Raw genomic sequence first — 27,729 nt, 5'->3', positions numbered from 1 at the left:
AACTTGAAAATAAAACCCAACAAGTATTTTTTAATACATAGATTCATTATTTCAAAAGTTCACCATTGGTATTCAAGATCACACACACACACACTAGAGTGAACCCGAAACACCATCCCTGAAAGGTTTCTGACATCTGCTGCTGTAAGAACGTTGAGATCCAACGAAGCCAAATATAAAGCGTCAGCAACTTTTGGAAGCGTTCCTGATAGGCTTCTTATGGAATGTCTAATAGTGCCTCTGTTGCGTTCTGAATAATTTACTCACTTGTTGAAAATCTGTGACCTTTCAGGGGAATTTACGATTAGGAAATAAAAAAACAAATCACAGAGAGCTAAATCCATTCAGTGTGGTTACTCGAGCTAAAGTGATGGAGTGTTTCGTAAGTATTTCTTAAATGTAAAGCACCAAGTGTGCAGGGGCGTTGTCATGATGCAAATTCCGTGAAGCCCTCTTTAACGACTGTTTTTTCCTACCAGCATCACGCCATCGCCATGAATTATTTTGTTGTCTTCCGGTTCACTGTTTGAACATATGAGAAATTTCTAGTCTGCAGGTCGAAAATTCAGTGCACATCAATATGAAGCTATAACCTTCATGTAGAGGATTAAAACAGCCGCGGTAGAGAGTCGAAAAGTTGGAAAATTACGTTTTTGGTGATCAGGAAACACTGAGCAATGGTTCTTGCGCACTTCTGCCGTCAGTTAGGCAACAGTGTTAGAGGACTGAGTGGCGAAAGTCAGTGAACGTCCCATCGTAGCCTAGATGTGTTCGTTGGGCAACAGATGTGATGAGAGTGCAAGCCAAGGAAGCAAGTCCATTTTATGCGGTTCAGCACTAAAATTGAGAGTGTAACCAGACCGGCACCTGACACTAGCACCAACACTTTTTCGGATCCGATCTGCAGAGGTTCTGCACCACCACAGATGAACAAGGTGGAGATGGACAAATGCCTAGGAGCCACCAGCGATACCACACACACACACACACACACACACACACACACACACACACACACACACACACACACACACACACACACACACACACACACACACACACACACACACACACACACATTCTAGATAATCTTAAAGCAAAATGTGGACTGGCACGTCCTGCTGGAAAATAGCGTTTGGGATGTAGCGAAGAACGGGGAAAAGCACAGGTTTCAGAATAGTAGTTTTAGTGTCAGTTTTAATGTCTTACCGTCAACGTACCCTCAATAGCGACCAGAGGTAAACGGCTATTATAACTGATGGTTCTCCATACCATGGTTCTGGGTGTTATGCCCCCGTGCGTAGCACAGTTGGTAGAATCACCACACAGGTACAAACGACCTGAGTTCGAATCCCGTCAATGACGTGAGGAATTTTTATGGGTCTTTTCAGACGTGGCTGAGTTAGTCGGGCTCAGGCGAGGGCGTAGCCAGGTGGGAAGGAGCAGCAGTGCATAGCACACGCTTCTTGATTAGACCGGGGTTCGAGCCCGTCACCACCAAATACGGAGGATGCGGAAAGGTTAGGGAATGACCACCGCATATTCCCGGAGCAATATGGCCTTAGTTGCTAATGCTCCTAAAAACCAAATAACAAACAAACAATTAGGCGAGGGTAGCGTTTGTTTTTTTTCTTCCGGAAACTCAGGTTTTTCTTCCAGCAAAGAGCAAATCATTCACAGAACGCACGGAATTTACAAACAGTATATACGGAGCAATATTTATAAGTTGCTGATGCACCTAAAACCCAACAACAACATCCGAGTGTTATCCCTATTTGTCACTGGATGCGAAACAGAAACGTGATTCGTCATTAAGACAACATAATACCGTTCTTGTCCCCAAACAACTCTTTCTCTGCACCACTTCAGACGCTGACGTGTTATGCCACCAGTGGCATAAGATACAAAGGATGGCGGTATAGCACTCTGCTTCTCGCAGTAGTCTGCTCATCGCGCTGCCCGGCCCAAGCGCTGATGGGAATAGGGTTATAACGTTGGAAACATTGCGGGTTGTGAGAGAGCTTGTTCCTTTCGCTCTTCGGAGGATCTGTCGATCTCATCACATTCTGACGTCCTTCCGATGGCACAAGAACCCCAGTGACACGTTCTTGCACCTTCTGGTAATTGCTGCCAACAGCGTCTGACCGTTCGGGCATCACGGCCACACGAACGGAGATTTCGTGATGTTTACTATCCAGCTTCTGACAACACAGTGATATTCAAAGTATACCAGTTGTAAATAACGTAGTTGTTCAAGATGCGCACTCTTAGATGATCATCCGCTCACCATCCTCTTTTGCCAGCTAAATTTCCACACGCCTTTTTAACATTTTCAGTTTCTATAAAAATATAATTTTATTTCCATATATAATTTCATTTAGAAAAAAAAAAAGTTTTTCCAAAACCTTGTTTCGCTCTTGTCCTCGCCCCCAATAAGTGCATCCAGCGAAAGAAATTTCACTGCGTATTTAATTTAAATTAAGTTTAAAATTTTTTTTAAATCATTGTATAGAATAAAAATATTAATGTTGTTCTTTGATTGATTTCACTTCAAAACTAATTATACTGCATTTACACTAGTGTGTAAAAAAATTAAGACAAATGTTCTTAATAGTCTAGTTCTTTTTTTTTCCACCTACCTGGGCATTCCTTATTTGGCAGTTTAGCAACCGTTCGGGAGAATTCCAAGAATATCTTACATTCTACTAATCTCCTCCTTGTTCCTTCCCCGCAGGTGACACTACAGGGTCCCCACTCGCTGGCAACGAAGCTGAAAAAGAGTAAAACAAGATATGTATCGACATATAAGCACTGATTATTGGAGGTTGGCTTCTTTTGAGTTTTTACAGATGATAAAAGTATCATTATGAAAACTAATACGTTTGCTATTTCCAATGTACAACCGAAAGCTATTAGATAGAAGATTATTGGACAAAGCATGGTCAGTATTGGACTGTTAATATTGATTGCCTATGCAACTGTTTAAAAACAGACGGATGCTGCACCAGACACATTTATAAGTAGAAGCCTAAGAGTATCTATGGATATCTTCTTAAGAGATCGAGGAAGGTACCTATAGACATCTTATTCCGATGCACACACACAGACACAGAGGGGAAAAAAACGTGGGCAGGGTTTCGAAGCTTACCTTGGTTCTGTGGAAATTGGCCCAATCATTTTCTGGGTCCATGGAAGAGACTGGAAAGGATTTGGCAGTGGTGGAGGTGGTGCGTCTTCTTGCGATTGGTTGTCATCACTATGTTCTGAAACAAAAATCCCCAAATATTAGTTGCACGATTCTCCAAACACGTAAAATCTATCGTTATCATATTTTTTTTAACTTGTGTGTAATGGAATATTGTTAAACAGCTAAATATAACTCTTGCTTGTCCAGTCAAATATTAATTCATCTTGTAATGCTGTTCTTAATGGGGCGCCTCCGTAGCCAGGTGAGAAAGAGCAGCAGTGCGTAGCAGACGCTTCTTGATTAGACCCGGGTTCGAGCCCGTCACCACCAAATACGGAGGATGCGGAAAGGTCAGGGAATGACCACAGCATATTCCCGGAGCAATATGGCCTTAGTTGCTAATGCTCCTAAAAACCAAATAACAACAATAACAATGTTCTTAATGGAGTTTATTGTGCAAAGGTCATGTCTATAACCAGTTATAGATATGGCCCTTGCGCAAGAACAGTGTATGTCCAGAAACCATATTTTGATTATTTATTTTTTTGTTTGTTTGTTTTATGGTAGACGCTTTTTATATGGTCAATGAATGTGTTTTAATAATAAGGGAAGATCTGTTTTTAGGTAGCTGTTTACTAGTTATGACTATGAAAAATTTCTAATATACTTTCTTCTTTTTATTAAAAATTAAATTTAATTATTTTAAATCATCACTTTTAAAAGAATTTTAAACTATTTCACAGTTTTAATGTAAGAAACCAATCATGATTACTATATTACTTGCCTTCGAGAGTGGCAGCATCGTTGGCACCATAACAGGAGATACCAGTAGAACATGATTGTTTAGAGTTTGGTATGCCCATATTACTGCAGTATGTACTGTGATGACCTCTAGCATCTCTGCAGATTATAGATCTGGTCTGAAAACCATGTCCACAGGTTACGGAACACTGAAAGAGAATGCTTATCAGGAAGCTGATAATCTACACCACTTCCTTAAACCAAATATTAAACCGAAATAGTAGTAGAACAGTGTAATAATCTTTAAAAAGTTGAATGTTTTCACATTTTTCTGTTCCTAACTTACCTAATGCATTTTTTTAATCATAAAAGTTATAATAATTCCACAACTAGCATATTTTATTTAAAATAGAGTAGCTTTAAGTAGCTCATATAGTGGAAAAGGTTGTCGGCCTCTGGTTTAAAATATTGTGGTACTTTAAACAAGTATTATTCCCAAACACGGCATGCTTAAACCCGAGGGCTCCGACCGTTAAGGCATTTTCGCTTTGGAGTAGCTTAGTAAGAAATTACGAGGATGATTCAAATGAAAACAAAGAAAGTTTAATAAACAATTCTTTATTTGAACTTGTGGTAAAGAACTTTATTTTTAAACATGGTTTTCTCCTCTTGTAATACAAATCTTCCATCGCGAAGATAATGCAACCGTCACAAAAGACTTAGTCTGTGTAGTGAGTCATGGGTTCATTACTTTCAGCGTAAAAGCAAATGGACCAATAAAAAGTGGCGTCATTCCACTCCCCAAAGACATTCCGTGCTATGCCATCCGCAGGAAAGTGATACTAATCGTATTTTGTGACAAAAAAATGGAGTTATTTTGGCGAGTTACATGAAGAAGGAGACATCTGAGTTGTGCTTCGGACTTCGATAAGTTTATGAATCATCTCTAAACTGCAGTCTGGACCAAACATCGAAGGCTGATCTCAAAAGGAGTTTGTTTACAGCATGACACACTGCCATTCCACTGCCAACTTCTTGTCAGCTTCGAATAATTGAAGTTTTGCACAATCTGCGTTTGAAAAATAGAATACTGCACGTTGTGACATCCCATTACCAACTCGGATGAAGAATATCTGATTTCAGCTATTAAATTGACTTGTTTTGGGTCTATTATTACTTCCAGTATTAGTTATAGACATTAATGAATGGCAAATCGCATTATGAATTACCAGCGTAATGAAAAATTAATTTAATAGTAGATTAATTATTTTCTCTCTTCAATAGTGAAGTAACAGTGTCATTCATGGACGAATATCGTTCTACAGTTTGGTAAACAACTTTATGTGTGGATAACAAGCGGGATCTTAAAGGCAAATGTATTTCCTCTTGTCTCCTCCATGGCTTCCTGTCAACAAATATTCCTAAACACAAATATAGGCCTTTCCCTTTCCTTTTCCTACCTAGAGGGGAGTCATTTCTATCGATTATCATTCGGTTTTTTACTTATTTCCTCGATAAATGACGGAAATGGTAAATGACGTCAGTGATTTCAGTTTATGACGTAAGTTGCAATGATGCTATTTTTGGTTGTTAACAGGATGTAACATTATGATGGAAACGAATGATTAATTCCTTTGTTATTAATTATAATAGAGATTTATAATTTTAAAGTTTTTTTTTAGTTCCTATCGATTAATAAATTCTTCTTATAAACAATATGGAAGTAGGTGAACACGTGACCAAGTTCTACCGCCACAGTTTCTGCACAGCACTGAACCCTTCTAGGTACTTACATGATTTGCAAAACAAATGAAAGCAAAAACTTTTTGAAATAGTTGGTGGGAGACTTTCTCTAGCTTTTGTCGATCAATGGCAAGACGATATTTGCGAAGAAAAACTCATCGATTACAGCTGACTTCCTTAACAAGCAGGAATTCCTTTCAACATAGCTCTATGATCTTGATTCTCACGCCTTATATTCGCTAATTAAATTTATGCCGCGCGCGCAAACACAAGATAAACGCCTTGTTCTACGCGAACTTTGAAAGAGAAATACGGTATATTTTTTCATCCCCGTTTTTACATCTTACAGTTTCGTAGTGGATTTTAATTTTTTTTCCCTCTGTTTTTATACTGTACTGTGCACATTTCCGTAATTGATCTTATATTTTTCTTATTAACTAAGGTCAGAAAAAAAATTCTCAGAATTAGGGCCACCCGAGAATTATCTCATCTACCCGTGTGTATTATGTCTGTAAATTGCATGTATTCTCTAGTCAGTTTGCCTATTTTCTCATCTAAAAAACTCGAGTTCCTGAGGGGGAGAAGAAACTTGTTATTTTCGCCTGTGACTGACTAACTAAGGAACACAGCAAAAAAAAAAGCCTATAAAAGTTTCCCTTAATTCAGATTAATATATATTATAATTAATGATTAATGATTAATATTAATCAATAATTAATTAGTTATATATATATATTATTCAACACAATGAAATCTTTATTTCCAGATGTTACGTATTAATTACGTAATTATTATTTAAAATTTATTTATTGGCTTTCTTCTACGAAACTTCTTTTTTAAACATTCCTTTATATCCCTTTTTTCCATATTCAGTATTACAGAAAGTATAAACTCTTATCTGCCTCAAATTCGGAACATTGTGTATAAGAAATCAAGAGACTCTTTTGATACCCATTCAAAACTTACAGATTTTTTAAAATTCTTGACATGCTAAAGACGCCTAAAAATCATACCCCAGACCAGTGGCCTTCGATCCATCGCGGACAGTGGTGAAGATTACATGGACGTTCTGTCAATGGCTTCTGTCTAGGGCAATGTCCACCGCTGACTGGAATGAGTGTTCCATTAGAACCTCCTTGAGCACAGAATACATGCCTGGTCTGTCTGCCGCCACCGCAGGTCACCGAACAAATACTCCAGGATTCAGTGATCCACCTAAAGAACGTAATTTAGAAGTGAAAGGTTGAATTCCAGAAAAAAAAATACTTGGGTTGTAATATTGCAATTAAATTGATAATATCATTTCGCAATTCTCTCCTTTTTATTTAAAATTCTGAATACTTTTTTCTTTGTAAACCATTTGGTAAATGCTTAGGTGGTTCATTAATAATTGAACACATCTCCGTAATGCTGTTATGGATTTTTACAGATTTTTTAAAATTCTTGACATGCTAAAGACGCCTAAAAATCATACCCCAGACCAGTGGCCTTCGATTCTTAATGGTCTCATTTCTTGTAATTAGGTGTACCAGTACTTCTGTGAACGTAGTATGCATTAACCATTTTTGTCCGATTAGATTAATAACATTTTATATGAATTTCTAAGCGAGATTTTTAATCTACATAAAATTCATTAATAAATGAATTAAAACGAATCATCTTTGGTAATCAGTAGCGTGGTTTCTTTTTGCTCCAATATTTCTGAAGTTGTTAATGACTTTATTTTAATATTCTGCTCAAAAATTGGTTTCGACAGTTAAAACATTGATTTCGTTTTTGATTCAGTTGTTAATGAAATAATGCCACTTTAGACATGTGAGTAGCCATTGGTAGTTGCAGGTGCACCAAGAAGAATTTGTTGTTCAGAGAATTTTTCGTGAGAGGAGGCAGAGTTGAGTCTGGCGGCATCCTTGGGAGAGGTCACCATTCCCTAATATCTTTAGTGAGGGGTGGAGTATCAAGTACTGTAGATACGTGACTGACGAGGCGGAAGTGTGGCGCCCTACCCCTACACCTGTACCAACGACTTTCCCTTGCTTTTAGAAAAAAAAAAAATCCCGTAACTTTGGCAAGTGAAAGGTCAAGGTACGGTGACAGGGTAGTTTTAAATGTGGCATTCGCCTCTGTAAGTCGCTTTTATCACAGACTGCAGAGTTAGCAGCAACACAATACTGGTAATGAGGGTGGCTGTTGTTTACCCTCGGGTGGAGTAGAAAGTCTGAGCACGAAATACCCAGAGTGAAAGAAGATATTTCTGTGAACTAATGCGAGTTGCTTGGGTGGATTTTTGCTGTTCTTTGCACTTTAAATTAAATTCTCCAAACGTTCTAAATAATTTTTGTGTAATATAAACATGAACTTCAGCGGTTGTTTTCATCCACTCATTCAGAAACAGTTTTGATTAATTCCGTTCATGGTTTTCCTTTATATCATACAAACCTTGTGGATAATCGCTGTTGCCTTTACAACAATCATTTACAGAGAGGTTTGTTTAGCAGTGATCGTTGTGTAGAATTCATGTACACTAACAGGTTCCGTGATAATGAATGCTTTCCAACTAATCTAAATATACCCTATAGGACTTTTCAGAGAGAATAATCCTCCTCACAGACGAGAAAATCTAGTCTACGAAGAGGATAATTCTGTTTTTCATCTATGTGGTAACAGTTTTTATCTCAACCTTCTGATTTCCTTTGGAGCTAGAGTTAACACCCGTCCTGTTTTACAGAAAGCACACAGATGTGACCTTACTGGTATTAACTTTGGTATGATTCTGAGTGATTTTTCCATTTTCCGTGCCAACATCTTGCGAAGAGTATTATCTGTTTGCAAAGAGTACATTCAGCTGAATTCGCTTATGTCTTGATCACATCTGGAATCTAGCTTAGTGCAGATATAGAGCAGCTATTTGTTGCAGTAGTTACGATTGCTTTCCTTCTACATTGCGTGGAAATGGCCTGAGTTCTAATGTTGTCAAGGCTGTGAGAAAGTTTTGATTTTTTCACACCGTGGCCGAATCTTGAGCGAGTTACAGGGCTTCCCTCATCTCGGAAACATAGGTTTTTCTTCCAGCAAAACAGGAAACGCGTCAAATACACTCAATAGCCAACAAATTAGAAACATTTTGCAATGGGCGCCAACAGATAATTAAACTCACTGTATGCAAATGCAGTTGTCATATGGTACGATCACAAGTTCTATAGTATCAATAAATACCGTACGTAATCCTGGACATTAATTGATCCGGTCATGGTGAATATAGGTGACCTTTCCGATTACCAAAGATGTGTTATCATTGTTGGAACACACATTTAGCAGGCTCCCCAATTGAGAAAACAAAGGAAATCGCTGGTGTGTGTGGAAAGAAATCATCTCAAAAGTATACCGTGAGTGGAAGATGAAAGGAGACTTCTGCTCTAAAAGGAAAAAACGCAGCAGAAATTCGGCACTCCAAGAAGGAGACCGCAGGAATTTAAAGAGAATTGTGCATCAGAATAGAAAGTGTGCGGTAAATGGCTAAAAAAATAAAATTACGCCTAGAAAGATTCATTTCCAACCGAACTATGCGGTGGAAGTTGAAGAATCTGAGATTTAGCAGTGATAATGAAAACCACTTCATCTGTAAAAAAACGAAAGATTTGAGTGAAGTAGTACAGCCAACGCCAAGACAGGACTATAGAATAGTGGTAAAAGATTACGTAGCTTGATGAGTCCCAAAAAAAAAATGAAAATTGAGTGTATATTGGTAATATGAAAGTATGGTGTGAACCCCGTGAAGTCATACACACGGACTGGACATCACCCAAGCGGTTGGAGGTAGTATCATGGCATGGGATATGTTCTGTTGGCGCGTGCCTTTAAAAGGTCGTGTTACCTCCAATAAATGTTTTTATCGTATCAGACTAACTTCACCCTCAAATGCATCCTTTTAATCTGGATTGCGCTGGATTTTTTCAACGAAAACTATCTACCGTGCAAAAATTGTATCTGAATGGTTCAAGGAAAATTCTCCCTATTTCCAACATCTACCCTGGCCATCTATTTCTCTAGATCTGAATCCAATTAAAGAATGTCTGGGATACGTTGGAAAGGGCATTTCGGCTTCTCAATCAGTTCTCTACCGACCACAATATAGTAACAGCTGACAGATAACCCGATGGTAGAATAGTCAAATCTGGAGCTAGGCTTCCTCAGACACCTAGTGGAATATCCTGAGAATATATTCACTGGAAGTCGAGCTAGATCATGCCGCAACGTGTGCGTGCTGTAATTCGTACAAAAAGTGGGCTCTACTAGATATTCAATAAAGGGTTTCTTTTTTTTTTTTGGCAGTGACTGTAGGATTAATGCATACAGACAGAATACACAGAGTTCTTTGGCGCAAAAACAAAGAATGAGTGTATATATATATATATATATATATATATATATATATATATATATATATATATATATATATATATATAGGTGTAAAACTGTTTATTCTTTCGCGAGAACAGTAAGCAGTTTAACAGACTTCAGATGACATTTAGTCTAGTCAGATAAATTCTTGTGTTGCATTCCTTTTAGGGGTGTAACAGAGAAGTGTCTATCTTACTGTACTAGACAGCTATAGCTTGTATAGGGGGACCCCTAGAGCTTAGGTACTAGCTAGATAATGGGTCTTTCCTTGCCTCTCTTTAAAATTACTACTGCCGTTTATAGGAAACCCGATTGCTTGTTTCTTAAGTGTGTAATCGATTTTAAATTTCAAAGTTTATTGAAATAATCACTTAAAATATACTTCATTTCTGTTGTTCTGGGCAAATTTATGTTTGCTGATGTTGAAAATTAAAAATAATCAAATTCAAATACTCTGTTAGAAACGACCAGCTAGATCTGTAGAAAATAAAATGGTACTCATGCTAACAAGTTAGTTAATATACGCAAGGCGTTACATTTCGGGCGCGTTAGCAAATAGTAAAAATTCATGATTTATAACAAAAAATGAGCAAAAAGCAACGACTTTTATGCGCGAACTGAGAAAATTTTGTATCTGCGCATTCGTCATATTGCCCACTCATTCCTCCAATCAGCGCACGGTAACAAACATAATATCCAGTGCTTCAGCTACAATGATACCGTATATGAATAGCTTATATGATATGTACGAAAATAATAATAATAACTGCAGGTTCTTATTAGTCTTTTTTCTAATTTCTTTTAATGAAATTGGGGAAGGGTTGATAGATATTTCTAAAGAGCGAAATGTATAAAATACCCTGAGAATCCATTCACTGGAAGTCCAGTTGGGATGGCTTTTTGAGAGGCGCAAATATAAAATATAAAATAAAATTTCTTCAATTTATCATCTAGTAGCAGAATTATTATATGCAGACGGGGAAAAAAATAATAATAATTGCTGGATTTCTATTGGTTCGATTTTAATGAAATATGGAATGGTTTTACAAATATTTTTAAAAGGTCCAAATATAAAATTTTATGAAAACCGTCCACTAAGAGTCGAGTTGTTACATACGGACGGACGGACGGGCGACATGGTGAAGATAATAGGCGCATTGCGCATTAGGCGTGTTCTATATAACTGAATGCTAATGCAATTAGTAGAGTAATGATAAACCTCGATAAAACACCGATTTTTACAGTATTAATTTGAAGCATAAAAAGATGCAGAAATGAAATTATTTTTAAAAGAATCATATTATTTTAACTACAAGTACAGAAAATTCTACAGATGATTATTAATTAAATGAACTATAAATTTAACTGCGTTACTTCCTAATTGTGGGATAAATATTTGGAAATTGCGCAGTTATTTTAATTTGGTCAAATCTGGTTTCTTTGAAACAACTTCCGATATTTAATTTTGAAAATTTATCTTTGGAAATATTGAACATGTTGGAAATATCTATAATACTTAATTGGCAAGTAACGTCTCTCGCTCTCTCTCTCTGGAATAAAACTGAATGAGTCTTTAACTGGAGTAGCAGATAACCGCGACATCTATCGTTAAAGTTTTAAAGAAAAATATTACTTACACAGCTGGACATTTTTCTTTATTGCATTCTTTAATCTGAGGCCTTGGCCTAGTCGTAAGGTCACAAAGTCTTTCATCTATCTCCTTACCAGTCTCTTTGTTAAGACAGACCGGTCTAGCCATCTGATAGCCTGAAAGAAAATTGAAAATTACGACTAGTTCATTGAACATTAAATGAGATGTGCCATTTTGGCTATTCGTTTTTACGATTTCCTGTATATATTGATCACCTGTTAGCAGTCGTTAATATAGAATGGTAAAAGTTTTTTTTTCCAATATAGAATTAAGTCAATTTTAAAGTGTTGATAAAAATATTCTTATAAAGGAAAAACTTAATGATTTAAGTTTTAACAAAATTAATGCTTTTGTTGACTTAAAATTTCTTCTTTATTTGTCTAAACAACCACATTGTCTTGTCTGTTCTGTAGTCGATTTGCCTGTTTGCTGGATGAAAAATCCGAATTTCTGGGAGAGAAAAAAAACCATGCTACCCTCTCCTGAGACCGACTAATTCAGCCACGAAAAAAAGCCCCATGAGACTTCCTCAAATCGTTGACGAGATTCGAACTCAGGTCTTTTCCACACGTTGTGGGGAGGACAGGACGGTGGTTCTACCAAACTTTCTACTGCGAGGGCAAAGGCTAACTTGTATAAAACGAAACTTTGCTTGCTTATCAAAAATCCCCAATTCCTGTGATAGTATAATTGTTTTACCACTTGTCACTTGCTTGGTGGGGTCTGTGTTCGAATCCTGCCCGAGCCTGGAGGAATTCAATCGGGCTGTAGTTGACCAATCTAAGGAAGGAGTTGAGTTTTTCCAGTGAATTAGTTCGAGTGTTTGAGCATCGTACAATATACACATTGGCCTGTGAGAGCGCACATAATATATAAACTCTGTACACTATAAACCATATGAACTGGAATATCAGAAGTGGCAAGCTTTTGTGGTAGTTTCGTTAATGTTAAAAATAAAACCTATCACGAGAAATTGATGAAATAAAATATAGACAGAATTAGAATTTTTTCTTTGATTTGTCTTATTTTTTTTTCATGTTCTGTATCCTTTTTTATTCTTAAGTTTTGGCGAACTGCCGGTAGATGATAGGAAAGTGTACGCTCAAGAATACGCTGACACAGTTGCAGACATGCCACTGTCTAGTAGTTGCGAAGTATAATTCTGTAGAGCTGTCATCTACCGGAAGTTCGCCGAAACTTAAGCTGTTGTACGGTGGCGCTACCATTCAACGAATTAAATGAAGAGCCTGTGTATATTGAGCATTTTATATACAAAATACTCATACACCCAACTGAACAATATGCTGTATACTAAACGTATACCAAGAATACAAACAATGTATTTTTTATGTTGTTGTTGTTATTTGGTTTTTAGGAGCATTAGCAACTAAGGCCATATTGCTCCGGGATATGCAGTGGTCATTCCTTGACCTTTCCGCATCCTCCGTATTTGGTGGTGACGGGCTCGAACCCCGGTCTAATCAAGAAGCGTGTACTACGCACTGCTGCTCCTTCCCACCTGGCTACGGACGCGCCATTTTTTTTTTTTTTTTTTATGTACACTGAAAGGACAGAATTCATGGGATACCTGGTTTATGGGCAACGCGACGCTGTCACCCCTCTCGCTAGTGGACGAACCTACCAATTGGCAGGTATATAGGTACACTGCGTCACTGAATTCACGTAGACGGTAATTCGATGTCAGTATGGATAAACGTTGTGAGTTTTATTTTTTTTTTTTTTTATGAAATCCCCAAACACGAAAGGTATCAAAACTTATAGTACTTGGTACCGTGCATGGGTTGAAGGAAAAGTATGAGGGGAGGAGGGGGTGCCCTAGAAAACTTTGGTCTAGAGACTAAACATGGGTTTCACCACTTAAAGCCTCCAATAAGCAATGTGGTGGTATTGCACCGGTTGATGAGAGTCATCTACCACCTATGAATTTTAATCGACTTTGAAGGAGGGATGATAGTGGGTGCCTGACGCATGGTCACTCCATCGCGGAGGTAGTACAAAAATTACACTATCCTCGTTCGACAGTATCAAGGGTGTATTGGGAATAAGCCATTTCCGGAATAACATATCATCGTGGACAGCGCTGTGGGCGGAGAAAGGTGGTGGATGAACGTGGTCGTCGACGTCTGTCTCGCATTGCTACAGCCAACCGGAGAGCGACAGTGGCAAATCACCGCCGACTTCAATGAGGGAGGTGCCGGACACATCTCCACCAAGACATTTAGGCGATCATTAGCCGTAATAGGTTATGGGAGCCGCCGACTCACCAAAGTCCCATTGCTAACACCACAACACAGGACTCTACGCCTCAACTGGGTGAAAGAACGTCGGCACTGGACATTGGATAATTGGAGACGGGTCTCCTGATCCGATGAGTCCCGTTTCCAGTTATTTCGAGCGTACGGGAGGGTGCGTATCTGACGGAAACCGCACGAAGCGATGCACCCATCATGTCAACAACGAACTGTTCAGGCAGGTGGACGATTGGTAATGGTCTGGGGCGTGTTCAACTGGCACACGTTGGGACCTCTGGTATGTCTAGACGAATCTCTGAACGGTCCAGGTTACGTGTCCATCTGCATCCCTTCATGGTCATCGTGCACCCACAGGGCAATGGGCCTCCACACAGACCGGCGGTGACTCGAACATGCAACAAAAGCATTCCACCGATTTTACCACCATGGGATGGTTTTCCCGTTCACCGGACCTGAACCGTGTGGAGTATCTTTGGGATGCTGTAGAAAGGTCCGTTTGAGCTTTGGAATTCTCCACTAGGAATGCGACGGAATTATGGACAGCTGTGCACCAAGAATGGATGGAAATACCTATGGAATGCTTTCGTGAACTAGTGGACTCAATGCTTCGCCGTGTGACTGCCCTTATTCGGGGAAAAAGTGGGCCTACCCATTACTATGTAGGTATACCTTGATCCACTCAGTGTATGTTCCGTAGCATTTAAAATAAAGATACTATTTAGTAAAGATTGCAAATTAAAATAATGAACTGCAAATAGGTTTTTCAGTTGTGAATCTTTCTTTTTTTTAATATATTGTATTGTTAATTATTCTTATTTTTTTTAGATGTTTAGCAAAGGGTTTCCTTCACCCTACTTTCATTTTACTTTGTTCGCTCGAAGCGAAACACGAACACTTCTCTATCAGTACCCTAATAATTTAATGTTTTCAGTGGAATCTTTTATTTTCTCTCTGCTTTTATTTTTAATCTTTTATTTTAAACGACACAGGGAATACTTATTTTGTTTGTCAGGCGAAAATAAAACAAGTCACATTTGGAAATTCAATTTATAGTCTTTTGTTCAGCCGGTACAACTATAGATTACTCTGGTTTTCAAAATTTAAGCAACAATTGCAAAGGGGAATATAATTTGGGAAAGCGTGAAAATATTCCGCTGCAACTTTGTCAGATCTTTTGTATGCGCCTGCACGATCACTAGATCACAGTTTAAAATAAATCAGAAATACAATCGTTAATCGTATTTAGCAGTCACGCTGGCTTGAACCACGGTCCACTCAAAGAACGTGTGCTACTGCCCTCTCGCACTAACCACTGGGGTACGTCAGGCTTTGAAAGTAGATCTTCAATGCTTTCTGTCAACTGCTAAACAAGAATGATTTATTTAATAATAATTAATTGTAAAATGACACCACACTTGCGCAAATCATTTATTGGTGATTTTAAAATGGACGCCAAGGAAAATTAAGTCATGAGGTGTCAGTATATGATGTCTATAAATTGCGTGAATTGTATGGTCAATTTGCCTATTTTGTAGGATTAAATGGCCGAGGACTGTAGACCGACTGACTGGGCCACGGTATAAAAAAAAATAACTCATAAAAATTCTTCCCCCTTTTCTTGTGGAAAGACGTTGACGTAGAGAGATAGGTGCTCAGACCAGCACATTTCCTTCTTTGTGTATAGTATTCCATTCAATATAGTTGTCGAAGAAACTTCCTTCCATGTTGCTCGATCCTTCAGGGAATGACCACCGCATATCCCCGGAGCAATATGGCCTTAGTTGCTAATGCTCCTATAAACCAAAAATAACAATAAAATAGCTCGATCCGTCCAGATAAGTTTACCCTTCAAGGCGTATCGATCTGCACCAAGCCTTCTGGTACCATTTCTTAACTTTTCGATCCTTTTTTAAAGTCTGTGGTCTGTGAACAACTGCACCATCAAAAATTGAACCATCTAGATCAGGGGTGGGCAACAGCCATCCCGCGGGCCACATCCGGCCCGCGACGATGTTGAATCCGGCCCCCTCGGTAAATGCATAAATATAGAAAATCCATACCTGACTACACTCGCCGTAAACGTTCGGCTTAATTCGGTTCAATCGGGAATCGCGGCGAGTACAACAGTAACCAAGTGATTCTACGCAGCGTCAAAGAGTTATTTCCTAATTATTATTGTAGCATCGATCGAACGAAGTTCCTTTGGATTTGACTTCTTATTGAAAAAAATAATATTGGTGCGAGATATTTTATGTTTATGCCTTTTCTAATTATTACAATTTTTAATTTAATATAATTTATAGCCCATAAAATGAGCCAATTAAAAAAAAAAAGAAAAATGGATGCCGAATGCCGCATTTTCAATGATAATTGGACATTCAGATATTTTTTTTAAAAATACATTAATAATTTGGTAATTCAAGTAATATAACATTTTTTAGGTTCTGATTTTTTTTATTAAATCGTTCAATCTATTCCGGCCCGCATCATGATGCGAAAATTTCATTCGGCCCGCATCATGATACGAAAATTTCATTCGGCCCGCTGACGAAAAAAGTTGCCCACCCCTGATCAAGATACATCCTCTGGACTAATGAATAGTGCACTGCATGTTTACAATATAAATAAATAAATTTGTTTTTGACGGCAAATTGTTCTTTCACATTAGAGCCTAATCATATGAAAGAATTCATGTGATTAGATTGTTGTTGTTGTTGTTGTTGTTGTTGTTGCTGTAAGGTTTAAAGAACATCAACGACTAAGGTTATATTGCTCTGCGTATATTGTCTGTAAATTGCGTGCGTTCTGAGGTAGATTTTCTGTTTGCTGGATGAAAAACCCGAATTTCCGGAGGGGGAACCATTCTATCCTCGCCTGAGACCGACTAACTCAACCACGTTGTGAAAAATGCCCATAAAAATTCCTCCCGTCATCGACGGGACTCTTAACTCATGTTTGTTCCACCCGGTGTGGGGACGGCGATCCTACCAGCTGTGCTGTCCACGCGGGCCATATGATTAGGCTCTGTATGGTGCGTAGTGAGTAACTTCTAGTTAACCCAACTTTTGATTCCTTAGTTTTTGAATAAAATTATCCAAAAATGATTTAAAATTATTTAAAACTCCGTTGCCGTAGATAGCATTTGGTCCATGTTGACGTAAAACTAACTTCGGTTGACCTTACTGACGTGTCTTTTTTTTTCAAATATCAGATTAAACATTCTCATATCCAGATCCTGTGGTCTTTCATTTTAATGGAATGCAACGTTAGACATAGTCTATCGCAGAAGCGCAATAAAGATAGCCACTATCTTCAACGGTCATTAAATGATGAATTCCGTTATTGGTCTACTCCGTCCATCAGCTGCCGTTCTAAGTGCGACTTCGCTAGAGTCACTGAACTTATATCAATAAGTGGAATAAAGATATAGCTGCCAACTTGGGCTGTCGTCAGGAGTGTCTTCTACTTGCGTGATGTTCGTGTTTGCTACCCCACAGCGAACTCTGTCATTTATCACAACGTGTGCGCTTTAAATATTTAAATATGGTTGCAATGGTTTAGCAGAAGCTCCTTGGCTTTAATTTATAACCAAATTATGAGAGAAATATGAATTTTGGTTTGAAAAGTACGTTTCAAACAATGGTTTCCAAACTTTAGGGACAGCCACCTTACTTTCCTCAAGGGAGCTAGCGAACAAATATTCATTTTAAAAAAATTCAATTATTCAAAGAGGAGAGGGCATCAGCGTTGTTAAGCTAAGAGGGTGCCATTACATGAAGTGCCATTGCATCAATGCGTAAAGTACACAGATCTACATCGATTATCCGAAATTACCAATTAGGGTTGCATCTTATTGAGCCAACTACATGTGCATATATCGGTTTATTTTCCATTAGTTAAAATATTTTAATAGGGAAGAAGATTTATTTTATAGTTAATGATGACGCTAAACTGTCGTTTGGTAATAGTAAGTAATCAAAATATGATGCATTTTCATTCTATTTCCAGACAGGTGACATAACTGTTTTTGAAACTCTGTTGGCTGTTTCTGCTGTAGTATAATTTGTATTGTGAGAAACTGTTGATGTTCGGAATTCTGTTTCCGTGAAATTGTGATATATTGCTCTCGTGGGAAATTAGCTTACAATAATATACAGTACTGTCCATCAAACGTAAAACTACGAGGGGTGATCATTTAATTCGCGGACTGGTACAAGCTTTTATGTTTACCGCGCAAACTTTCTATAACTGCCGCTACAGGCGCTCTCCCTGATCGCTATTGAGCAGACTCTGTGTGCACATGCCAGTACTTGTCGAGCTAATGTTGAGTGAAGAGTTTTTTTAGCCGCGTGTCACTGACGATCGTTTTGAAGCAAGTATCATAAAGGACATACAGATTGAACAGCGATATGTGATTCGTTATTGCGTTAGACAGGGCTTAAATGCATCGGAAACATTTAAAGAGATGAATGAAGCGTATGCTAATAAGCGTCTTGGTAGGACGGCATATTCCGTGTGAAGTGGTTTCTCCATCAAGATAATGCCAAGTTCCACATGGCTGCTCGTATTGTGCAGGCAGTGATCACTGCCATAGGTACCGAGTTTCTTCTACATCCTTCTTATTCACCGGACTTAGCCCCATGTGATTTCTTCCTGTTTTCACGTCGAAGAAAGCTCTGAAAGGCAAGCGTTTCGCGTCCTACACTTCGGAAGCACTTCGCAGTCTTTTGAAAAATGGCTTGCAAGAAGTATTTAATGCGTGGGTAGGACGGTGGCAAAAGCGTGTAAAGTTCAAGGGAGAGTATTTCGAGAAGGATAAATCCACAAAAGATTCAGATGATGACAATTAAGATAAGATCTTGCACCAGTCCGCAAATTAAATGATCACCCCTCGTATTACTGATAAAAATTAAAGAAATGTGAAGTTAAGGAGGCGAATAATTTCTCACATAAATGAGGGGTTAATTTTGATTGAAAGTGTTAATGCCGTGGATCAGCCAAACCTCTCGGTATCTGGGCACCATTTTCTGGGGAAGTTCAAAATGAATTCGTATTTAATTGATGCAGCAGTCCATTCGTAGACGCCCGACCTGGCCCAGTCGCTCATTTTGTATCTATTAATGTCATGCTCGTGATGGCTCCTCGTTTACCAGTGGATTTTGTGACTCGGCTCGTCGTACTTCCAATACCAACAAATAAAAAATACATCGCGAACGACAGCAATACAAATCAATAACCGTATTCAGAGCGATGCAACGCGGGTTTTGACTTCGCTATTCACTTCTGCACGGTTGGAGACTTCAGGTTCTTTAAAGCATGAAGCCCGAATTCTACCCGGAAGGCACGGCTATACATGGGAATCCTCTTCCGAGAGGAAGCCAACATAAGCGTGCTAATGGCGTACAGCTATAGTGACGTGTTTGACCATCAGCAACAGTTCCGGCAAATAACTTCCGGTCGCTGTCTTACTATGGAAAGTTAAAAGAAAGGCCGTTTTAACACGAAATCGGTCAGTGTTCGCAATACTTTTTCAAGAGTTCAACGCAGAACGTTTTTAAAAAATCTTTTCAAAACCCTTTTTTCTTTCTTTTCTTTTTCTCTTCCTCATCCTCCATAAATTCGTTTAGTACGTGCTGTAATCATTAGTTGTCTCGCGCACGCCGTTACATACACATCCACATCCACCCGAGCCATCCGCACAATTGTAATCACCGCAAGGGGCCCCCTCCCTCGTTCCTCTAAGTTTTCCCTCTTTGGTAGCTCCTGCTGGCTGCACGGGTCGTCGCTTAGAGTGCATAGAAAAGCAAACATTCAAAATGCTGATGCTCTCGCTGCCGTTAGCTGTACAAATACTATCACAGCTTTGCTCACGGAAGTGCTGACGTCACGATATTTCCGCGTGTCGGTTGCCAGGTAGCCGAGTTTGTTAATTGTCACGATGTTGGAACAGCCATTACTCTCTAGTCGTAAAAGCAGTTGTTGAATTATCTGTGCCATTTGTGTTAACTTTTTTTTTTATTATTTTTACTTGTGTACGCGAATAAAAACTGCATTTCAAAAGAGGTGAGTGGATAGATAAAAAATGAGGAGAAAAGCAGCAAAAAAAAAAAGAGAAAGAAAAGAAAAAAAAAAGATTTATTGCGCAGTCTCCAAAAGGAGTCAGTGTAGTAGTACTTATTAACCTGTAATACCAATATAAAGAAGCATTACAGGAATGAGTTGGATTTGATTTTATCCGAAAATTGGCAGACATAATTTTTTTGGCAAAAATATATATTAAAAAAAAAAGCTGAAAATTGGTGCAAGTGTTTTTATAAATCTAAAAATATTTCTTTATTAAATGTCTAAGAGATATAATCAAACGATGCATGCATACTACCTAAGTAGTAGAAATGATGGAAGTGTATTACCCATGCATAAACAACCTTTTTCATACTCTTGGACATTTAGTCAAGAAATAAGTGCTGCTTGGCTGTCGAAGATGGTTCTCGCTTTGACTGCCCCCTCTTCAACTTCAAAAACCAGTGATTCATTCGCTCGTGTTAACGATGAGATCAGTTGTGGTCAACATTCCACTGTTCGCGAAGTTGCTATAGTGAAGAGAAAATCTTTAGGCAGTTAAAGGTTATTCGTTAGCTGTTCACTTACATAGTTTCATGGTACCAAATGCTTACTTTAGCAGTGCGCTTCTTATACCAACAATTTGTTGATGAGAAGCTGTAGAACTGTAAACTGAATGAGTCGCGGAATAGCTAGTGAATAATCTTAATCCATATCTAGAAATTCTCTCTCTCTACTATAGCGAAGTTGGTATTCATTATGGGACATGTCAATTAGTTTTAACACAACATTTGAAAATGCAACGCGTTTCACTCCAGTTTATGCTTCGCTCTCACTGATCACCGATGATTGCAGAGAACAGCGAGATTTCTTATGTTAGGACCTTCGTCAACGTGCTGTTGTTGACCAACAGTTTGTCTCTTCCATCGTTACTGGTAACAAATTTTTGAGTTTTAGGCTATGACTGGGAAACAAAAGCTTAGTCCTCTGAATGGAAGAATTTGCCTTCTGTAAGATCCCCCCTCCCCAAATTAAAGAAAATAAAGCAGTGACTTCAGAGAACTGACGTTTGCATCATGATAACGCCCTTTCACACTTGATGTTTTCCATTCAAGGATTTCATGCAAAGCACTCCATCACTTTGGTTCCGTCCACTATACTCATCGAGTTCACTGTGATTTATTTTTGTTCCTAAGTTTAAAGTCTCATTCCAAGAGTCACAGATTTGCGGCGACTGCGGAAATTATTCAGAATGCAACTTAGGAACTTCTATATTATCATTTCCCAAACAAGTCTATCAGGAATGCTTCCAAAAGTTTCAGAAGAGTTAGAATCAGTATATACAGTTTAAAGGATACTACTTCGAACGAGGTACATCCGAATATTTTTTTTACCCCAAAAATGAAAAGTATTAGAAGCTATAGTATTTGGTACCTTTTCGGTTGAAGGTTTAGAAGATGCTTGTTGACATTAAACTTGAATTTACGTACATTGTAATTTAAGGAAATATATGTGAAAGAAGATTGTTCCAGAAAACAGAAGTTGAAGGGATAAATTAGGAAGAAGAAAAATTGGTTCTGTGATTGGACAGTAACAGGATGCTCACTGGCTGCTACACGTGTTGGGAGTATTTTGGAAGAGAGGGACAATTATGGAAGCCAATTCAGAAGAGCAGTGCCCATGGAAATGTCTATAGAAAAGGCGTGCAGCAGAAACAGAACGCCTATGAGACAGAGAATGAAGAGACAGCCGCCGTAGCCTAGTGGTCAGGCGCGCGGGTGCATAAGTACATGTGCCTTGAGTGACTGGGGTTCAAGTCAGTGACTACTGAATACGTTGCTGTTTCTTGTATTCTGTCTATCTTATGAACTCTTCTGACCGTTTGGTCGTCCCGGAGTATAAACAGAAAATTTATTTTATTATTTATTAATATATGGGTCATTAATTAACCTGATAGTCCTCTTTTGAATGGAATCTAAAAGCCTGAGAAGTTTTGAGGGCACCACATGTGGTCACAATATTTTCATGGTAGGGGGATTTGAGAGTTGTTTAGAATAAAAGTGACGTCCAGCGTGAAAGAGAAAACCCAGTTTTTTTAGATGCACAGGAAACAATATTCGTGATTTGTCGCAACCAGTGAGCATCCTTTTACTGTGCAGAGATGAGAATTCAGGGTAATCCCTAATAGAGATATGTGACCTTGTCTAGAAATCGGCGTTTCGTCGAAGATAAGCATAAGAGCAGAAGAATCCTTTTTGTGAGATATAAAACACGACCGATTTTTAGAAGTATTAAAATTAACTAAGTTATCTTTGCCCCACTGGAGAATTATACGGAGATCAGCGTTCAAGGAAATGGTGGTGGATATTCAAGAAGTTGAAGCTGTTTGTACAGAGCAAAGAGTCTCAAACTGGAAATTGTAAATGCAACGTGCTGTCATTTGCAAAACTATGGATAGGATTTCCAATCAGTGGAAAAAGATCATTTAATATACAAGAGGAGAAGTGTAGGAAGAAAACTGAAACTCGGAGTACGCCAGCATTAGTGAAAGGGTTAGAAGAAAGAGAGCCATTTACCATCACTCGCAGTGAGCGGTCGGAAAGAAAATGGGATAGTTGATTGCAAAAAAACAGTTGGCGATCCATAGAATGGAAACCTGTTTAGAAGACCTTTATGCCAAAAATGATCAAAAGCCTTAGAAATGTCAAGAGCAACTGCTTGCGTTTCACCAAAGTTTTCCATTGAATTGGTTCATAGATGGGTAACGTGAGCCAACATATCACTAGGGATCGACTGACGGAATCCATACTGCCAATCATTTATCAGATGGAAGGTTTCGAGATAGTTTAGGAGTTGGGTTATTGGATTTTTCCATTACTTTGGAAAAAGTAGAGGTAAGTGCAACAGAGCGACACTTGGATGGGAGGGATTAAACCTTCTTTAGGTTTGCATATGAGCAAATTTCCAAGGAGAAGGAAAAATACTAGTGGAATAAGAAAGCTTAAAAAAGCTATTGTTATTGTTGTAAGCGCATTAGCGACTTAGGCCATTTTGCATCTTATAAATAAATAAATACGATCTTTATTGTAATGTGCTTTATTGTAAGGATCTTTATTGTAAAGTGCTATCTTTATTGATCTTTATGGTGGGTGCCCATCTCATCAGGTGGGTGCCTGCCATATTATATAATACTTGTATAGGTATTATATAATATGGCGGTAAATTGCGCTTGTGTTCTCTGGTCGATTTTCTGTTTTCTAAACGAAAAACCCGGTTTCTTGGAGAAAAACCATGCTACCCTCGTCTGAGACCAACTATCTCAACTACGTTGTGAAAGAGGCACATAAAAATTTAGCTGAGGAGGCAACAGAACCATCAGGTTTTAACAGAGGGTAGGACTATTGATAGGCAAAAGTTTCGGCCAATAGCTTTGGAAAGCGACCAGAATGCTCGACTACCATTTGGACAAGAAGCAAGTTTTCTACTCTTAGCTGGTCCAAAATCTAGTTTGGACGTATTAGTGACTGCTTTACAATTGTTGCAAGCTTTGGTGTAGGCAGAAAATGAACCTGGAGATTTGGATACAAGCCAATTGCGTTACGCAACATTCTTATCTCGAACAGCCTTAGCACATTATTGGAAAACCAAGGTTTAGATAAAGGACGAGTTTTTAAGGTGGGGTGTGAAATAAAGGATTTCATTCATAGAAGAATAATTTCACTGACGCGATTCGAGCAAACATTGACATCAGAAGACTTAAAACAGTAATCCAACCAAGGTAAAGAAGAATAGAAATCTCGCAGACCATCCCATTTTGCTTTCTTTTAACTCCAAACAACAGGAGGCTGAGAACAGCAAAGACAGAAAGGCTCTATTGGAGAAGCGACCATCAACAAGTTGTGAACTGAAGTGCCTGGAGCAAGACTCACCCCGATCATATATGAAGGATTATTCTTGGGAAAAAGATCAAGAATGTTGAGTACGTGTTTAGAATTTTCTGGTATTTTGGTAGGTAATTGAGCAATCTGTGCGAGGTTATTCGTATTTGAAAAAGCCTCAGCATCCCTCTCTGCTAGGTCTGTTTAATTAGAAAACCGCAGCCAGCTGGAGTTGTGAATGTTAAATTACCTCACTGTTAGAAAAGTTAAACTGGAAAAAATCAAGTTTCAGAGAAGGAAGTCAAAGTGTTCCAGCTGATTGGCTGTCTATATATATATGATCACTTGTCGTACTTGCAATGTTAAATATATTGGTCAAACCAGTAATAATTTACATATCAGATTGAATTTACACCGTTCAGACATTAATACTTACAATAACAAATCTAGTAAGAAAACAGGTAATCTTGAACATGATACTGAATTTAGACATTTCCAAAAACATACTTTTGGTAATATTTTCATTTCAATACTTAATGTAATTATTAACACAAATAAAAGATTACTAAAAGATGAAATTAGCATGTTACAATATAAAACGCTATATCCATACGGACTGAAGAACAGATTTAATCAAAAATACATGACTAATAATTTGAAAGATATTTGTGTTTATAATATGTTTCAAATTGCTAAACTTCATAAATCTAAATGCAAAAGAAAATATAGTAAATCTAAAACATTTAAGAGCGACCGAGAACAGCTAGGGGATTTCATAGATTTATTTAAAATTTGGGACACCGATCCTATAAATATTGGTAAAATCCATAATACACTCTTCAGCATTAAACTTAGTGCACTCAAAGCCCTAAGCAGGAAAGCCAATAATTATATCTTTGGACCTTCTCACCTTATGCACATTATACTAGATGTATTTTTAAGAATTACGTATATGACGGAACTTCGTTATACTTACAAGTGAATGGCATCCCTATGGGAAGTCCAGCATCCTGCATAATTGCAAACCTCTATCTATATTCTACAGAAAGAACATTCCAAGATACCTACTTATGTTCAGATACGTAGATGATCTATGTGTGTTTAATTGTCCGCATTTTGTTCAGGATTACAGCAAATGATATCCAGAAGAACTTGTATTGGGAAAAACTAACAGTTCTGATGTTATAGAAAATTACCTGGATTTTCGTATAGAAATATTCCATAATAATATAGATGTAAACGTATATAATAAAAGAGACGCATTTAATTTCAATGTAGTCTGCCTTACAAACTGGAGATCTAATATATCGAAATCAGTGCATGCTAATATCATTTTATCCCAATGCCTGAGGATTGCTTCTATTTGCAATAAAAACACAACCTGTTCAGCAAACATAATAACATTGTACAATAAGTTGATAAATAATAATTTCCCTATCGCTTACCTGAAATACCACTTCAGAAAGGCGATAAATATGATTAATTTCAAAATCTTATCTTATTTTATAATCACACTGTATATACTTAAGTTCACGCTAAGGTGACATGCAAATTCAGCTCAGGGTCCTACTATAGGAACGGGTTTGCGCTCCCGGGCATACCCGAGCTACAACTTATATCTTGTATTCTCTTTAAGCTGTCCTACACTCTTTGTTCTTATTTCTCAGATATTATTAGGGTAATCCGAGGATGCAGGAGAAACTATTTCTTATTTGTACTACTGTATTTTCGCCTTTATGGAGTTCAGGTTCTATTATTCCTACTCTATTAGTTTTTATTCTTCTTACTATCTGCATGTTTCTATTTGCGTTAACTTAACTTTAATTATTTATTTATTTATTTATTTTTACCGTATCCATCACATAGGGGTCACCACATATATACTCACTAGAGGGATTATTATTTCATAACGACTAGTTGTTACATTATGTCCTGGATACGGCAGATATGCCTTATACTTTACATTTATTCTTATTTTAATTTATTAAATTATGTTCTCTGTCGAGTCAACGATGTTCAATATATGCTTACATTTATAATATCTTCCTTTTGATTAAAAAAATTTTAACTACCTTTAATTGGTTTAGATTCAAATTACTTAATCTCTGGATTTTTTATATTTTATATATCTTAGTAGATATTGATCATTACAGAAACAGAGAACTCCTTGTCGTTTTTTGCCTTCAGTCTGGGTGGTTGGCCCCAGTTGAAGTCATCTAGATTGTGGGTAGATAACGATAAGTTTATGTATATATATATATATATATATATTTCTTTTATATTTATATCTCTTGCGTTTCTTTAAATCCAGCTTGGTATTTCTGCTTGAATTACCTTCTATATTATTGTCTTCAATATTATAATATTATACAAAATATTTTATACATATTATGGTCGTAATGCATAATTGCTCTAGCAACTGCATTGGCCCATAAGCACACATATATATATATATTTTTATTAATTTTTTTTTTAATTTCGAAGGGTTCCAACGTATCAATTTCTAACACAGCTAGAAGTGGATAAGCTAACTCTCACTGAATTGCATCTTTCAGTTTTTATTAAACATAATCAAAACAATTTCGTTGCGGGAAACTAATTTTCAGTTTGTTATACACTGAAAGGACAGAATTCATGGGATACCTGATTCCAGGGCAACGCTACGCTGTCACGCCTCTCGCTAGTGGAAAAACTCACCTCTTGGCAGGTATATAGGTACACTGCATCACAGCTTCACGTAGACGGTATTTCCATGTCAGTATGGATAAACATCGTGAGTTAAACGACTTTGAAAGAGGGTTGATAGTGGGTGCCCGACGGATGGGTCACTCTTCGCAGAGGTGGTACAGACATTGCAATATCCCCGTTCGACAGTATCAAGAGTGTATCGGGAATACGCCATTTCCGGAATAACATCTCATCGTGGACAGCGCTGTGGGGAGAAAGTTGATGGATGAACGTGGTCATCGACGTCTATCAACGCATTTTTTGCCAGAAACGTCTCCACCAAGACCATCAAGTGATCATTAGCCGCAATAGGTTATGGGAGACGCCGACTCACCAGTGTCCCATTGCTAACACCACGACGCAGGACTCTACACCTCAACTGAGCGAAAGAATATCGGCACTGGACCGTGGATGATCGGAGACGGGTCTCCTGGTTCGATTAGTCCCGTTTTCAGTTATTTCGAGCGAACGGGAGAGTACGTATCTGACGGAAATCGCTCGAAGCTATGCACCCGTCATGTCAACGGGGAACTGTTCAGTCAGGTGGACGGTCGGTAATGATCTTGGGGGGGGGGGATTTCAACTGGCACACGTTGGGACCTCTGGTATACATCTAGATGCATCTCTGAACAGTCCAGGTTATGTGTCGATCCTTGCAGACCATCTGCATCCTTTCATGGTCATTGTGCGCCCACAGGGCAATGGACTCTTGTAGCAGGACAACGCATCTCCCCCAGATCCGTGGTGACTAGAACACGGTTCGAAGAGCATTCCACAGATTTTACCACATGGAACGGCCTTCCTGTTCACCGGACATGAACCCTTTGGAGCATCTTTTGAATGCTGTGGAAAGGTCCGTTCAAGCTTTGGATCCTACACCCAGGAATGCGACGGAATTATGGACAGCTGTGCAGCAAGCATGGATGAAAATACCTGTGGAACGCTTTCGTGAACTAGTGGACTCAATGCCTCGCCGTGTGACTGCCCTTATCCGGGCGAAAGGTGGGCCTATCCGATACTAGGTAGGTATCCCACGGTTTCTGCCCACTCAGTGTAAAATGCAGTTTT

General features: G+C 38.3%; 1 protein-coding gene across 2 annotated transcripts in view; it reads right to left on the bottom strand.

Annotated features, from left to right (window-relative positions):
* Window positions 1–27,729, bottom strand: part of nolo (ADAMTS-like no long nerve cord) — a 192,637-nt gene that overhangs the window by 68,704 nt on the left and 96,204 nt on the right. For both annotated transcript variants that reach the window (XM_090383741.1, XM_090383742.1), the window contains exons 6-10: window positions 11,710–11,839; window positions 6,685–6,886; window positions 3,972–4,137; window positions 3,149–3,263; window positions 2,640–2,770 (exon numbers count right to left, since the gene is read on the bottom strand). In XM_090383741.1, coding sequence (XP_090239867.1) covers window positions 2,640–2,770; window positions 3,149–3,263; window positions 3,972–4,137; window positions 6,685–6,886; window positions 11,710–11,839 — 744 coding nt within the window. The remainder of the gene's footprint in view (window positions 1–2,639; window positions 2,771–3,148; window positions 3,264–3,971; window positions 4,138–6,684; window positions 6,887–11,709; window positions 11,840–27,729) is intronic.

This window comes from Mastigoproctus giganteus, chromosome 10 (assembly GCF_048544385.1).
Source record: "Mastigoproctus giganteus isolate SK-2022 chromosome 10, ASM4854438v1, whole genome shotgun sequence".
In the NCBI taxonomy this organism is placed as follows: domain Eukaryota; kingdom Metazoa; phylum Arthropoda; class Arachnida; order Uropygi; family Thelyphonidae; genus Mastigoproctus; species Mastigoproctus giganteus.
The sequence above is the reverse complement of the archived record's forward strand: the minus strand, read 5'-3'. Positions and strand labels throughout refer to the sequence as shown.